Below are 12,536 nucleotides of genomic sequence, written 5' to 3'. Positions count from 1 at the left end.
TATGAAAATATTTTTCAGCCGGGCGCAGTGGCTCACGTCTGTAATCCCAGCACTTTGGGAGGCTTAGGCGGGCGGATCACAAGGTCAGGAGATCGAGACCATCCTGGCTAACACGGTGAAACCCCGTCTCTACTAAAAATACAAAAAGTTAGCTGGGCGTGGTGGCAGAGGCCTGTAATCCCAGTTGCTCAGGAGGCTGAGGCAGGAGAATGGCGTGAACCCGGGACGGAGCTTGCATGAGCCGAGATTGCGCCACTGCACTCTAGCCTGGGGGACAGAGGGAGACTCCATCTAAAAAAAAAAAAAAAAGAAAGAAAATATTTTTCACTATAGAGAGGCATATGTCCCCTGAGCTTGCCGGGATCCATCTTTCCTTGCTGATGCATTCTGTGAGTTAGAAGAAAACTTCCAAAGAGCCATTTTTTCCACCCTGTCTACTGTATAAAATTGCTTCTCAAACATGTGCTGCATTGCAGATTACCATTGTTTTGCTAACCAGCGTCTGGTCTTTCTTATGTGGTGCTGCAATTACTAGTGTCAAACCCTGTTGGTAATACCCAGAGGACAGTGTCTGAAGTCCTTATTCAATATTCACATTTGGCTGGGTGTGGTGGCTCACACCTGTAATCCCAGCACTTTGGGAAGCAGAGGCAGGTGGATCACTTGAGGTCAGGAGTTCAAGACCAGCCTGGCCAACATGGTGAAACCCCATCTCTACTAAAAATACAAAAATTAGCCGGGCGTGGTGTCAGGTGCGTGTAATCTCAGCTACTTGGGAGGCTGAGACAGGAGAATCACTTGAACCCAGGAGGCGGAGGTTGCAGTGAGCCAAGATTGTGCCACTGTACTCCAGCCTGGGGGAAAGAGCGACTCTGTCTCAAAAAAAAAAAAAAAAAGAAAGAAAATTCACGTTTGTAGAGAGTTTAAATTCTTTTTTGATATGGAGTCTCGCTCTGTTGCCCAGTCTGGAGTGCAGTGGCAGGGTCTTGGCTCACTGCAACCTCTGCCTCCCAGGCTCAAGCGATTCTCCTGCTTTAGCTTCCCGAGTAGCTGGGATTACAGGCACCCACCAAAACGCCTGGACAATTTTTGTATTTTTATTAGAGAAAGGGTCTCACCATGTTGTCCAGGCTGATCTGAAACTCCTGACCTCAGGTGATCTGCCTGCCTCGGCCTCCCAAAGTGCTGGGATTACAGGCGTGAGCCACTATGCCCGGCCGAGAGTTTAAATTCTTAAGTCCTACACTTCAATGTGTGGGAAGTATTCGTGCTATGCTTTTATAACTAAATCATCTCAGTATTTCTATTTCTAGCCCCTTTTTCTGCCTGATGGTAAAATAATTAATCTAGTCAATTCCAGGTAAACTTTGGCCTTTTATGATTTTTCCTGATCAGGCCAAACCTCAACCAAGTCCATTCTTGATCTTCTCCTTCACCTCCTTCTCTCATTCACCCCACAATTAGCCTCCAGTCCACGGGCTGATGCAGCATCTTGGTGTCCTGTGGTCTGAGGTCATTTTCTGTCTTTCTCAAGCCTCAGCTAAAGTTTACAATCCTACCTTTTCTCATGACCTTGAAATGCCCTAAGGTTCAGCGGCTTCATGGTTGCTGCTTCATGGGGGACCCTGGCTGTTCTCTGAGGTTGCTCAGCACTGCGAACATCCCATCAACTACCCGGGGCCCATCTCCGCCCGAGGCCTCAGCCATTCCTGGTCTACAGCTCTGCTGTCCCGTTGGCACAGGGAACTCCTTGGAGCCCCAGGGTTCCAGATTGGAAGCAGAGAATCTCCTCTGTTCTCAGACCCCCAAACTTTGCTGCGGATTCTAATTGTCCTTTCCCCCATCTCACTCCTTGGAACCCACTGGGAGGTGAGTAGAATCCCTCTCAGAGATTCTACCACCATCTCCCTCATTCTTACCCTAACCTTCTTCCTCTTCCTCCCTAGTTAGGAAAGAGGATCTTTAGCCTGGGGCGGGGCGTGGGGGTGGGGGTGGGGATTCTTGATGTTTCAGGGGAAAAGGTGACTCAGCTACTTTTGGAATATCTGTCATACCTGTCTACTGGTGCAGTGAGCCGGGATCACACCACTACACTCCAGCCTGGGTGACAGAGCAAGACTCCATCTCAAAAAAAAAAAAAAAAAAAAAGACTCTGGAGAAACAACTCAATACGCATGAGAAGAGGCTGGCCCATGTAGAGAAAGGACTGGCAAACTATGACAACTCTTTTCTGTTGTTTTGTTTTCAATCTTCTCTTCACAGTTCTTTTCACAGTTTGGAATTGATACCTTTTTCTCTTCATCAGAACTCCAATGTTTTTGTAGATTGAAGTCTTTTTTTTTTTTTTTTTTTCTTGAGAAAGGGTCTCACTCTGTCACCCAGGCTGGAGTGCAGTGGGCCAATCACTGCTCACTGCAGCCTCGACTTCCTGGGCTCAAGAAATCCTTCCATCTCAGTCCCCCAGTAGCTGGGACTACAGGTGTGCACCACCATGCCCAGTTAATTTTTATTTTTTAATTTATTATTATTATTATTTTGAGATGGAGTCTTGCTCTGTTGCCCAGGCTGGAGTGCAGTGGCACCATCTCGGCTCACTGCAACCTCTGCTTCCTAGGTTCAAGAGATTCTCTTGCCTCAGCCTTCCGAATAAGTGGGACTACAGGTGCATGCCACCACACCTGGGTAATTTATTTATTTTTTTGTAGAAAAAGAGTATCAGTGTGCTCTCCAGGCTGGTCTCAAACTCCTAACCTCAAGCGATCCGCCTGCCTTGGCCTTCCAAACTACTGGGATTAGAGGTGATGAGCCACCATGACTGGCCTACATATAGCCCAAATGGATGAGCAGTTCCCAAGGCTCAGTCCCAGCCTCCACTATCCAAGTCAGCCTCTCATCTCCTTCATTTCCCAGGACTCAGTTCTCATTTTCCTCCCGTTTTCTCTGGATTGTGGCTATTGTTCTCTGGTTGCTAGATCAACCTGGAGCACAGTAAAGCAGTGTCACAAAGCTGGAAGGGGTCTGGGATGAGTCCACCAGCTACAAGTTCTTGTAGAAAATGTACTCCAGGAATGGCCAGGCGCAGTGGCTCATGACTGTAATCCCAGCACTTTGGGAGGCCAAGGTGGGCGGATCACCTGAGGTCAGGAGTTCGAGATCAGCCTGACCAACATGGAGAAACCCCGTCTCTACTAAAAATACAAAATTAGCCAGGCGTGGTGGCACATGCCTGTAATCCCAGCTACTCCTGAGGCAGAAGAATCGCTTGAACCTGGGAGGCGGAGGTTGTGGTGAGCCGAGATTATGCCATTGTACTCCAGCCTGGGCAACAAGAGTGAAACTCCGTCTCAAAAAAAAAGAAAAAGAAAATGTACTCCGGGAATTGTCATTTCTGAAATTCAACTGCTTCTGGAATTGAAGCAAGCAGCTCATCTTGGAAGAGAAATATGTAGCCAACCCCAAAGCCAAAGCCTTTGAGGATTGAGACCTAGCATGCTAGGAGACCTTGATCCTGTAATCTCAGAAGAAGAGTCTGGATCTGGCCAAATTGAGGTCAAATTCTGGTCAACTTCTCCATAGTCAGTAGGAGAAAAAAACCAACTTGATGTTTGAGTCATATGTTTTGACAACTAAAGAGGACATTTATGCTGGAGTTGGTGGTTCATGCCTGTAATCCCAGGACTTTGGGTGGTTGAGGCGGGCGAATCATTTGAGGTCAGAGGTTCGAGACCAGCCTGGCCAACATGGTGAAACCCCGTCTCTACAAAAAATTCAAAAAAATTGGCTGGGCACAGTGGCTCATGCCTGTAATCCCGGCACTTTGGGAGGCTGAGGCGGGTGGATCACGAGGTCAGGAGTTCGAGACCAGCCTGGCCATTATGGTGAGACCCTGTGTCTACTAAAAATACAAAAATTATCCAGGCATGGTGGCGCACACCTGTAGTCCCAGCTACTCAGGAGGCTGAGACGGAAGAATCTCTTCATCCTGGGAGGTGGAGGTTGCAGTGAGCTGAGATCACACCACTGCACTCCAGCCTGGGTGACAGAGTGAGATGCCATCTCAAAAAAAAAAAAACAAAAATTCAAAAAAATTAGTCTGGCTTAGTGGCGGACGCCTGTAATCCCAGCTACTGGGAGGGTGAGGCAGGAGAATCACTTGAACCTGGGAGGTGGAGGTTGCAGTGAGCCGAGATCATGCTACTGCACTCCAGCCTGGGCAAGTGAGACTCCATCTCAAAAAAAAAAAAAAAAAAAAAGGACACTTAAAGATGACATTAAAGAGGATACTTAGATTCTAGACAAAATCAAGATATAGCAAATTTGGGTGGGACACACCCGTAATCCCAGCATTTGGGGAGGCCGAGGCAGGTGGATCACCTGAGGTCCAAAGTTTGAGACCAGCCTGGCCAACATGGCAAAACCCCGTCTCTACTAAAAATACAAAAATTAGCCAGGTGTGGTGGTGGACACCTATAGTCCCAGCTACTCAGGAGGCTGAGGCAGGAGAATCATTTGTGCCCAGGAGGTGGAGGTTGCAGTGAGCTGAGACTGCACCGCTGCACTGGTGCCTGGGCCACACCAGTCACTATGCCTGGGTGACAGAGCAAGACTCTGTCTCAAAATAAATAAATAAATAAAATTTTGTTTTGCTGTGTTGCAGCTAATATGCGTGCTATAAGACAATGGTTTCTTGAGTCTCATTCTCTCTGCATATGCCTAAAGCTTTTTTATTTTTATGATTCTAAGAGATTGTACCTTCTCATCTCCTAGATTCTGTCCCATAGGTTCTGATCTTTTCCTAGAGTAACTTGGATGGTTAAAAATGTGGAAAAAGCTTTGGGTATTAGGTGCTGAACCCACTCACCTCTGCTTAGACCCCTTCTTTAATGCCCAAGGTTGTCCAATCCTAGCCCTTCCCCCTACCCTCAGCTTTCTCCTCACCTACACAACAACCTTAGCATAGTCCTCAGGTATGTGTTCTTATCTTCTGTTATCTATGCCAAGGATGTTTGCTGGTTTTGTTTTGTTTTGTTTTGTTTTGTTTTGTTTTGTTGAGACAGGGTCTTGCTCTGTCTCTTAGGCTGGAGTGCAGTGGCACAATCACAGCTCACTGCAACCTCGATCTCCTGGGCTTAAGTGATCCTCCCACCTCAGCCTCCTGAGTAACTGGGACTACAGGTATGCATCACCACGCCTGGCTAATTTTTTTTTTTTTTTTTTTTTGAGGGAGAGTTTTGCTCTTTTTGCCCAGGCTGGGGTACAATGGCATCATCTCAGCTCACAACAACCTCTGCCTCGCGGGTTCAAGTAATTCTCCTGCCTCAGCCTCTCAAGTAGCTGGGATTACAGGCATGTGCCACCACGTCCGGCTACTTTTTTGTATTTTTAGTAGAGATGGGGTTTCTCCATGTTGGTCAGGCTGGTCTTGAACTCCTGACCTCAGGTGATCCGCCCACCTCGGGCTCCTAAAGTGCTGGGATTACAGGCTTGAGCCACCACGCCCGGCCCACGCCTGGCTAATTTTTTTTAATTTTTATTTTTGTAGAGACAGGGTCTCACTATGTTGTCCAGGCTGGTCTTGAACTCCTGGACTCAAGCGATCTTCCTGTCTCAGCCTCCCAAAGTGCAGGAATTACAGGCATGAGCCACTGTGTCAGGCAAGGATTTTTTTTTTTAAGTTAAATTTCTGCCTGCCAGCACAGCAGCCCCTTTTCCTGCTCTCTCTCTCTCTGTGCTTTAAGATGATAGTCCCTTCTTTTTTTTCAAATAACCACAACGGGAAGGACTGACCACTCTTGTAAGCTGCAACTGATGTTTTCAGACTCCTAAAGTGACATCTAGACATAAGTCCATATATGTCAGAATATCATGCAGGGAATGCTCAAATAGTTGGGAAGAGATGGCTGCACTGTGTTTTGCATGCCCAAAGCCCACATAGGTACTCAGTTTAAAAATCTTAATAGAATTGAATCCTGCTCTTATCGTAGGAAAGGAAGAGAATCTGATAGAGAGAAACAGAAAATGAAAAGGTCAAGAACTGGCCGGGCACGGTGGCTCTCGCCTGTAATCCCAGCACTTTGGGAGGCTGAGGCAGGAGGATCATGAGGTCAGGAGTTCGAGACCAGCCTGGCCAATATGGTGAAACCCCGTCTCTACTAAAAATACAAAAAAATAGCTGGGCGTGGTGGCGCGCACCTGTAGTCCCAGCTATTCGGGAGGCTGAGGCAGGAGAATCGCTTGAACCAGGGAGGCGGAGGTTGCAGTGAGCCGAGATCACGCCACTGCACACCAGCCTGGGCAACAGAGCAAGACTCCATCTCTAAAAAAAAAAAAAAAAAAAAAAAATTCGAGAACTGGAAAGGAACTAAGCACATGAAAAGAAATTTTATGTTCCTTCATGTTTTTATTTAAAGAAACTGAATCAAGTACCAAACATGGAATAAAGGCAAACATTCATTTTTGGGGTGATTGTTCCCTTCTTGGCAATCCCTGTTTTATTGAGGGTATCACCAGTTATTCATTCCAAGGATTTTTTTTGTTTCGACAGGAGGTGGGCGTTTCTTTGTCTTCTTAGAGTCAGGATTCCAGATCTCCTGATGTGTGGGACTTTTCTTGGCCACTACGATTTCATCTACAGTCACGAGCTGTAGCACCACCTCAGCCACTGCTCGAAATCCTTGGGCTTTGACTATTAGGGTGTCCCACACCCCTTCCTGGGCCACATTTATTGTCCCTTCAGCTCCCACACTCATTAGGAGGTTCCCACCTTGGTGCACTCCACTCATTTCTGCCACCACGTCTGAGACGGCTAAGCCTGCATTCTCTGCCAAGGTTTTAGGAAGATACTTCAGGGCCCGGACAAATGCTAGGAATGCAGGCCCACTGGGCCCTTCCAATCTGCTTCCTTTATCAGAGAGCATTTTTGCCAAAGCCATTTCTGTGGCCCCAGCTCCTGGGATCAGTCTGGGATCTTGACATAGCTGGAAATAGGCATCAATGCCATGGTAGACGGCCTGCTCTGCACTCCGCAGCCCCTGGGTGGTGGCTCCCCTGAGAACCACGGTGAGGGCAGGTGTGCCTGTACATTCCCATTCAAATACCACAGCCAAACCATCTCCCAGCTCCTGCCTGTAAACCCTCTGGCACTTGCCTGGCCTCTGGGGAGGGAGCAGACGAGGCAGCAGAGGTGTGTCCAACACCTCACTCAGGTAAATGATCTCCATCCGAGACCTAGCTTGAATCACCACGATGCCATACTTGTCCGCAGTGTGAGGGTCTCCTCGTCGACCTCCCCCAACACCACTGCCACATTAATTCCCGTGGCTGCCAGCTGGCCTACTTGCTTTTCTAGTAATTGGTCGCTTCCTTTACTAAATTGAGCTAGATCAGCAGGACTAGAAAGACAGGCCGTTGCTGGTGCATTTGGATGGGCAGGACCAAAGGGGCAAGCAAAGAGAGCCACCCTGGCACCACTTAACACTGCGGCCATTTGCCCACAGAGCTTCCCAGATATTGCTAACCCCTGGAGGGGGCAGGAATCCTCCAGTGTCCCCCCGTGCAGCGCGCACACCCCAACACGCTCAGGCTTGAAGCTGCCGTCTAGCTCCTTGATAGCTCAGCAGGCATGGGCCACCAGCTTGGTCAAGTGGTCCATGGGGGGCAGGGTGTGGGTATTCATCACAGAATGGAGGGCCCAGGACGGATCTTCCAAAGGCCCCAGAGACTGGATGGCCAGGGAGGGCAGTGTGGCCAGGACCTCTGCAGTGGCTGTGCTGTAGGCCTCCCGGAGCTGCGGGCGAGGCAGGCCGGCCTTCAGCAGCTGCTCTGCCTGTTCCAGCAAGGCTTCTGTCAGCAGAACCACGAAGGCTGTGCCATCCCCACTATTCTCTGCCTGGGTTTGGGCTGCTTCCCGGAGGAGCCATGCCGCTGGGTGCTCCAGCTCCAGGGCCCTGAGGATGGCAGTGGCATGCCGCTGGGTGCTCCAGCTCCAGGGCCCTGAGGATGGCAGTGGCACACCCCGTGCACACTGTTTCTCCTTTCATGGTCACCAGGAACTTCTGCCGGCCATGGGGGCCATAGCAAGGCCAGATGACATTGGCCAGGGTCTGGACTGCAGCCAAGCTGCTCAGCAGGTGGGGCTCCTCCTCTTCCGGACTCCTTGGGCTCTCCCTTGGGTTCAGTGCCAGCCGCTGGGACAACTCCAGGGCTGAAGGGACTGTGCTGTCCATGGCCCACAGAGAGAGGAGAGGCCACCGTGGGTTGCAGAGATGCTCTAGAAACAGCAGCAGGGGCACCCTTGACACCGATCGTTGAAAGTACTCAAGAGGTCAGTGGAAGCAAGGAGCCAAATGCCCATTGATTGGTATCTGAAGATGTCAGCACAGACCAGCGCTCCACTGTGGGTCCAAGGATGAGCTCCAAAGAGCCCAGTCCTAAAGCCACCCCAGGGTTGATTCTGTAAAGGAACTGGGTCTTGGGGCCTCTCAACCTTGGTGGCTGAAATGGGATCTTTAACTGATGAAGTCACAAAGTGGAAAATGGAACCAGGATAGAGAATGAGGTCCCAGAAGTCTGGTTAGAACCGAGGAGGCCCTACCAGCAGGCAAAAGTCAGGCCTTGTCCAGCAATGGAGGTACATGCACCTCTGCACCAGGTCTGAGACTTGTTTAAACGTTAGATACAATAAGGAGGAGATCAAGTGAAAAACTACCCACTTCACCCTGTCTGGAGTGCAGGGGCATGACCATGGTTCACTGCAGGCCCAACTCCCTGGTCTCAAGCAGTCTTCCTGTTGAGCCTCCCAAGTACCTGGGACTACAGGCGCACACCACCACACCTAGCTAGTTTTTTTATTTTTTGTAGAGACAAGGTTTCTGTATGTTGTCCAGGCAGGTCTCAAATTCCTAGCCTCAAGAGAGCCTTCCACCTTGGCCTCCCAAAGTGCTAGGACTGCAGGTGTGAGCCACCACCACACCCACGCTTTTTTTTTTTTTTTTTTTTTGAGACAGAGTTGCACTCTCTTGCCCAGGCTGGAGTGCAGTGGTACAATCTTAGCTCACTGCAACCTCCGCCTCCCAGGTTCAAGCAATTCTCCTGCCTCAGCCTCCCAGTAGCTGGGATTACAGGTGCCAGCCACCATGCCCGGCTAATTTTTTGTATTTTTAGTAGAGATGGGGGGTTTCACCATGTTGGCCATAGTTGGCCAGGCTGGTCTCAAACTCCTGGCCTCAAGTGATCTACCCACCTCGGCCTCCAAAAATACTGGGATTACAGGTGTGAGCCACTACACCTGGCCTTTTTTTTTTTTTTTTTTTTTTTGAGAAGGAACTGAGAGATGATGTCTGTGTTTTGTTTTGTTTTGGTGTTACTTTCTCTTGCAGTACTGTGTAATATTAGCCATGTTTTGCTATCTGTCTGCCTTTGCCTTTTTGGGTATCTTATCAGTTTGTGCTTGTGTATCAGGTTTCTTCGGGTGTCTGTTGGTCTTTCAGGGTGCAGGTGTGGGAGGCTGCACAGCGTGCATGCCTGTGCCACGACTCCCAACTCTGCCTCCCTGGCAGAGGCAGGGCAAGACAAGGGGGGAAGGATGCTGACAGCTCACAGACAAATAGAAGTGAACCCAGAGGGGTGAAAAGCAACCAGCCTCCCAGTGGTCAGGGAGGTAGAAGCCTAAATGGGGCCCTGAGGTTTAAATGCGAATTGCCTTCCCATCCTAACCTTCAATGCTTACAATTTAAGTCTCTTTTTTTCATTCTCTCTCCTTTCCTCACTCGTCTCCTCTTTCTTCCTATAGAGCCTACTTGGGTAATGATGCTTCTGCTTTAGTTTAACACATATTTAGTCTGGGTGTGGTGGCTCATGCGTGTAATCCCTGCACTTTGGGAGGCTGAGGCGGGAGGATTGCTTAAGCTCAGGAGGTTGAGGCTTCAGTGAGCCATGATTGCACCACTGCATTCCAGCCGGGGCAACAGAGTGAGACTTGTCTCAAAAAAAAAAGGGGAAAGGTTATTTGGAATCCTAGTTCAGAGATAACCATTGTTTACAACCTGATGAACATTACTACTTTGCACATATTGTATGCATACATAATTATAGATTTACACCATTTTACATAAGATTGTGATACATATATGCTATTCTGTAATCATTTCCTCCTCAACATTATCTTGGCTCAGAGAAATGTTTCTTTTTTTGTTTGGACATGGAGTTTCGGAGTTTCGCTCTTGTCACCCAAGCTGGAGTACAATGGCGCGATCTTGGCTCACCCTCGGCTCACCGCAGCCTCTGCCTCCTGGGTTCAAGCAATTCTCTTGCTTCAGCCTCCTGAGTAGCTGGGACGGAGTAGCCATGTGCCACCATGCCCAGCTAATTTTGTATTTTTAGTAGAGACAGGGTTTCTCCATGTTAGTCGGGCTGGTCTCAAACTCCCGACCTCAGGGGATCCACCTGCCTCGGCCTCCCAAAAGTGCTGGAATTACAGGTGTGTGCCACTGTGCCTGGTCTGTGAGCCATCGTGCCCGGCCTGAGAAATGTTTCTTTTTCTTTCTTTTTTTTTTTTTTTGTTAGCAGAAACACATTTATTTATTAACCAAAGGGATGATCCTAATGAATCCAACACACTTTGAAATAGCTGCATGTAAAATGTTTGTGATAAAGATAATTGAACACAGTAATGAAAAAAAAAAAGAAAGAAACAGTATGGAGATTTGCTCATTGAACTGAGCTTGGTCATTCTCTTAGTTAACTCCTGTCCAAAGTGATGATGGAATCTTTATTGTGCTTTTTCATAGATCTGAGTACAGGCGACATGGTTCATGACACGCTCCACCACTAATTTCCCATCTTTCAGTTTTCTTGTTACTGTGCTTTCCTTCCCATCCCACTCCTGATGCTGAACTAATGCACCATCTGTAAAGTTGCAAACAGTCTGAGTTTTTCTGCCATCACCTGTGGTTTCTTCAAACTTCTCTCCCAGGGTACCAGAAAACTGTGTTGTTTTCAAAGTGCTCTCAGTTTTTATGGTGAGGTTTTTGCCATCACAAGTGATGATACAATCTGGCTTGGCCATTGCGCCCATTTTTCCCAAAGCTATTCCCACTCCTAGCTCCTTCATGTATTCATCAAAACCTTCGCTGTCCACCAGGCGCCATCTTCCTTCCAGCTGCTGAACTGTGGCCATGGTGGGTGCAGGGGGGCTGGCGTGCAGAGCGGGGTCTGTGTCGGCGTGGCAGCGTGCTGTCGAGAAATGTTTCTAAGTAGATCTTATTTGGTCTGAGAACCATGAATGATTATTTTGAGCAGTTTTGATTCTGGAGACTCCATTTGGTTCAGGCATGGTCCTCCAAATTCAGGCTTCTGAAAGCCTGTACCTCAGAGTAGGCTTGATGTTGCATAAAAGATGTGGTTATGAGTGCAAAGATGACTTGCCTGTATTGTTATACAAATGTAAAATGTAACAATCAACAAAAATGTAGCAAAGTATGCATGTATACATTTTCTCTAAAGATACAGTTTCTTTTTTTAAAAAAATAAACACATTAGGCAGGTGTGATGGTGGGTGCCTGTTATCCCAGCTACTCGAGAGGCTAAGGCACGAGAATCTCTTGAACCTGGGAGGTGGACATTGCAGTGAGCCGAGATTGCACCACTATACTCCAGCCTGGGCAACAGAGCGAGACTCAGTCTCAAAAAATAAATAAATAAATAATATAAATAAATAAATAAATAAATATATATATAAATAAAATAAACACGACTGGCCAGTGGCCGTGGCTCAAGCCTATAATCCCAGCACTTTGGGAGGCCTCAGCCAGGTGGAGTTCAGGCATTCAAGACCAGCTTGGGCAATATGACAAGACCCCTGTCTCTACTAAAAATACAAAACAATAGCCGGCCTTGGTGATGTGTGCCTGTAGTCAGCTACTTGGAAGGCTGAGGTGGGAGGATTGCTTGAGCCCTGAAGGTGGAAGTTGCAGTGAGCTGAGATTGTGCCATTGCACTCCAGCCTGGGTGACAGAGTGAGACCCTGTCTCAAAAAATAAAATAAAATAAAATAAACATTCCTATAAAGGATCCTCTTAGCTCTTTTTCTAACACCTAACCTATATTTTCATATTCATTTCAGTTACCCTACAACTGTTCACCGAGCTGCTGTTGAATAGGGGAAATAAGGCAGATAACTACTGCCATCTCCGCTGGGTTTAGGGACAATACAGACATTAATCTGGGCACTTTGATTACAGGCAATGAGAGCTGTGAGTGGGGAAAGCACAAGGTTGGCAGAAGCATTTAGGGGGACACAGCCATTCTCACGGAGGGCAGAGGTCTAAAGCAAGAGCAGAAGAAAAAGTAGGAACTGGCCTCGTGGAAAGGGGAAGGGCGATGGGACAGCCTGGTGGTTTGTAGCCCACTGGAAGGAGTTCTGAAAACTGGTGGTCAGGTGAGAAGGAAAGCTGGGGAAGAGATGAGCATGTTCGCCAGAGGGTAGCAGGGGCTCTCCAGGACCTAGTGAGTCAAGCCAAGGAATTTAGGCTTCAGCC

General features: G+C 48.2%; 2 protein-coding genes across 2 annotated transcripts; both read right to left on the bottom strand.

Annotated features, from left to right (window-relative positions):
• Positions 1 to 2,973: 2,973 nt before the first annotated feature.
• On the bottom strand, positions 2,974 to 8,385 carry LOC117981214 (putative T-complex protein 1 subunit theta-like 1). The gene is given in 3 exon segments (XM_034965443.3): positions 2,974 to 7,264; positions 7,267 to 7,969; positions 8,010 to 8,385. Coding segments are annotated over 3 exon segments (1,680 nt in total). The 5' UTR covers positions 8,226 to 8,385; the 3' UTR covers positions 2,974 to 6,503.
• Positions 8,386 to 8,541: 156 nt separating this feature from the next.
• On the bottom strand, positions 8,542 to 11,418 carry LOC100974986 (putative fatty acid-binding protein 5-like protein 3). The gene has a single exon (XM_063606423.1). It carries the CDS (start codon positions 11,174 to 11,176, stop codon positions 10,769 to 10,771), a length of 408 nt encoding a protein of 135 aa, XP_063462493.1. The 5' UTR covers positions 11,177 to 11,418; the 3' UTR covers positions 8,542 to 10,768.
• Between the last annotated feature and the right edge of the window lie 1,118 nt (positions 11,419 to 12,536).

Source organism: Pan paniscus, chromosome 6, assembly GCF_029289425.2.
Source record: "Pan paniscus chromosome 6, NHGRI_mPanPan1-v2.0_pri, whole genome shotgun sequence".
Classification (NCBI taxonomy): domain Eukaryota; kingdom Metazoa; phylum Chordata; class Mammalia; order Primates; family Hominidae; genus Pan; species Pan paniscus.
This window is presented reverse-complemented; position numbering and strand designations above follow the sequence as displayed.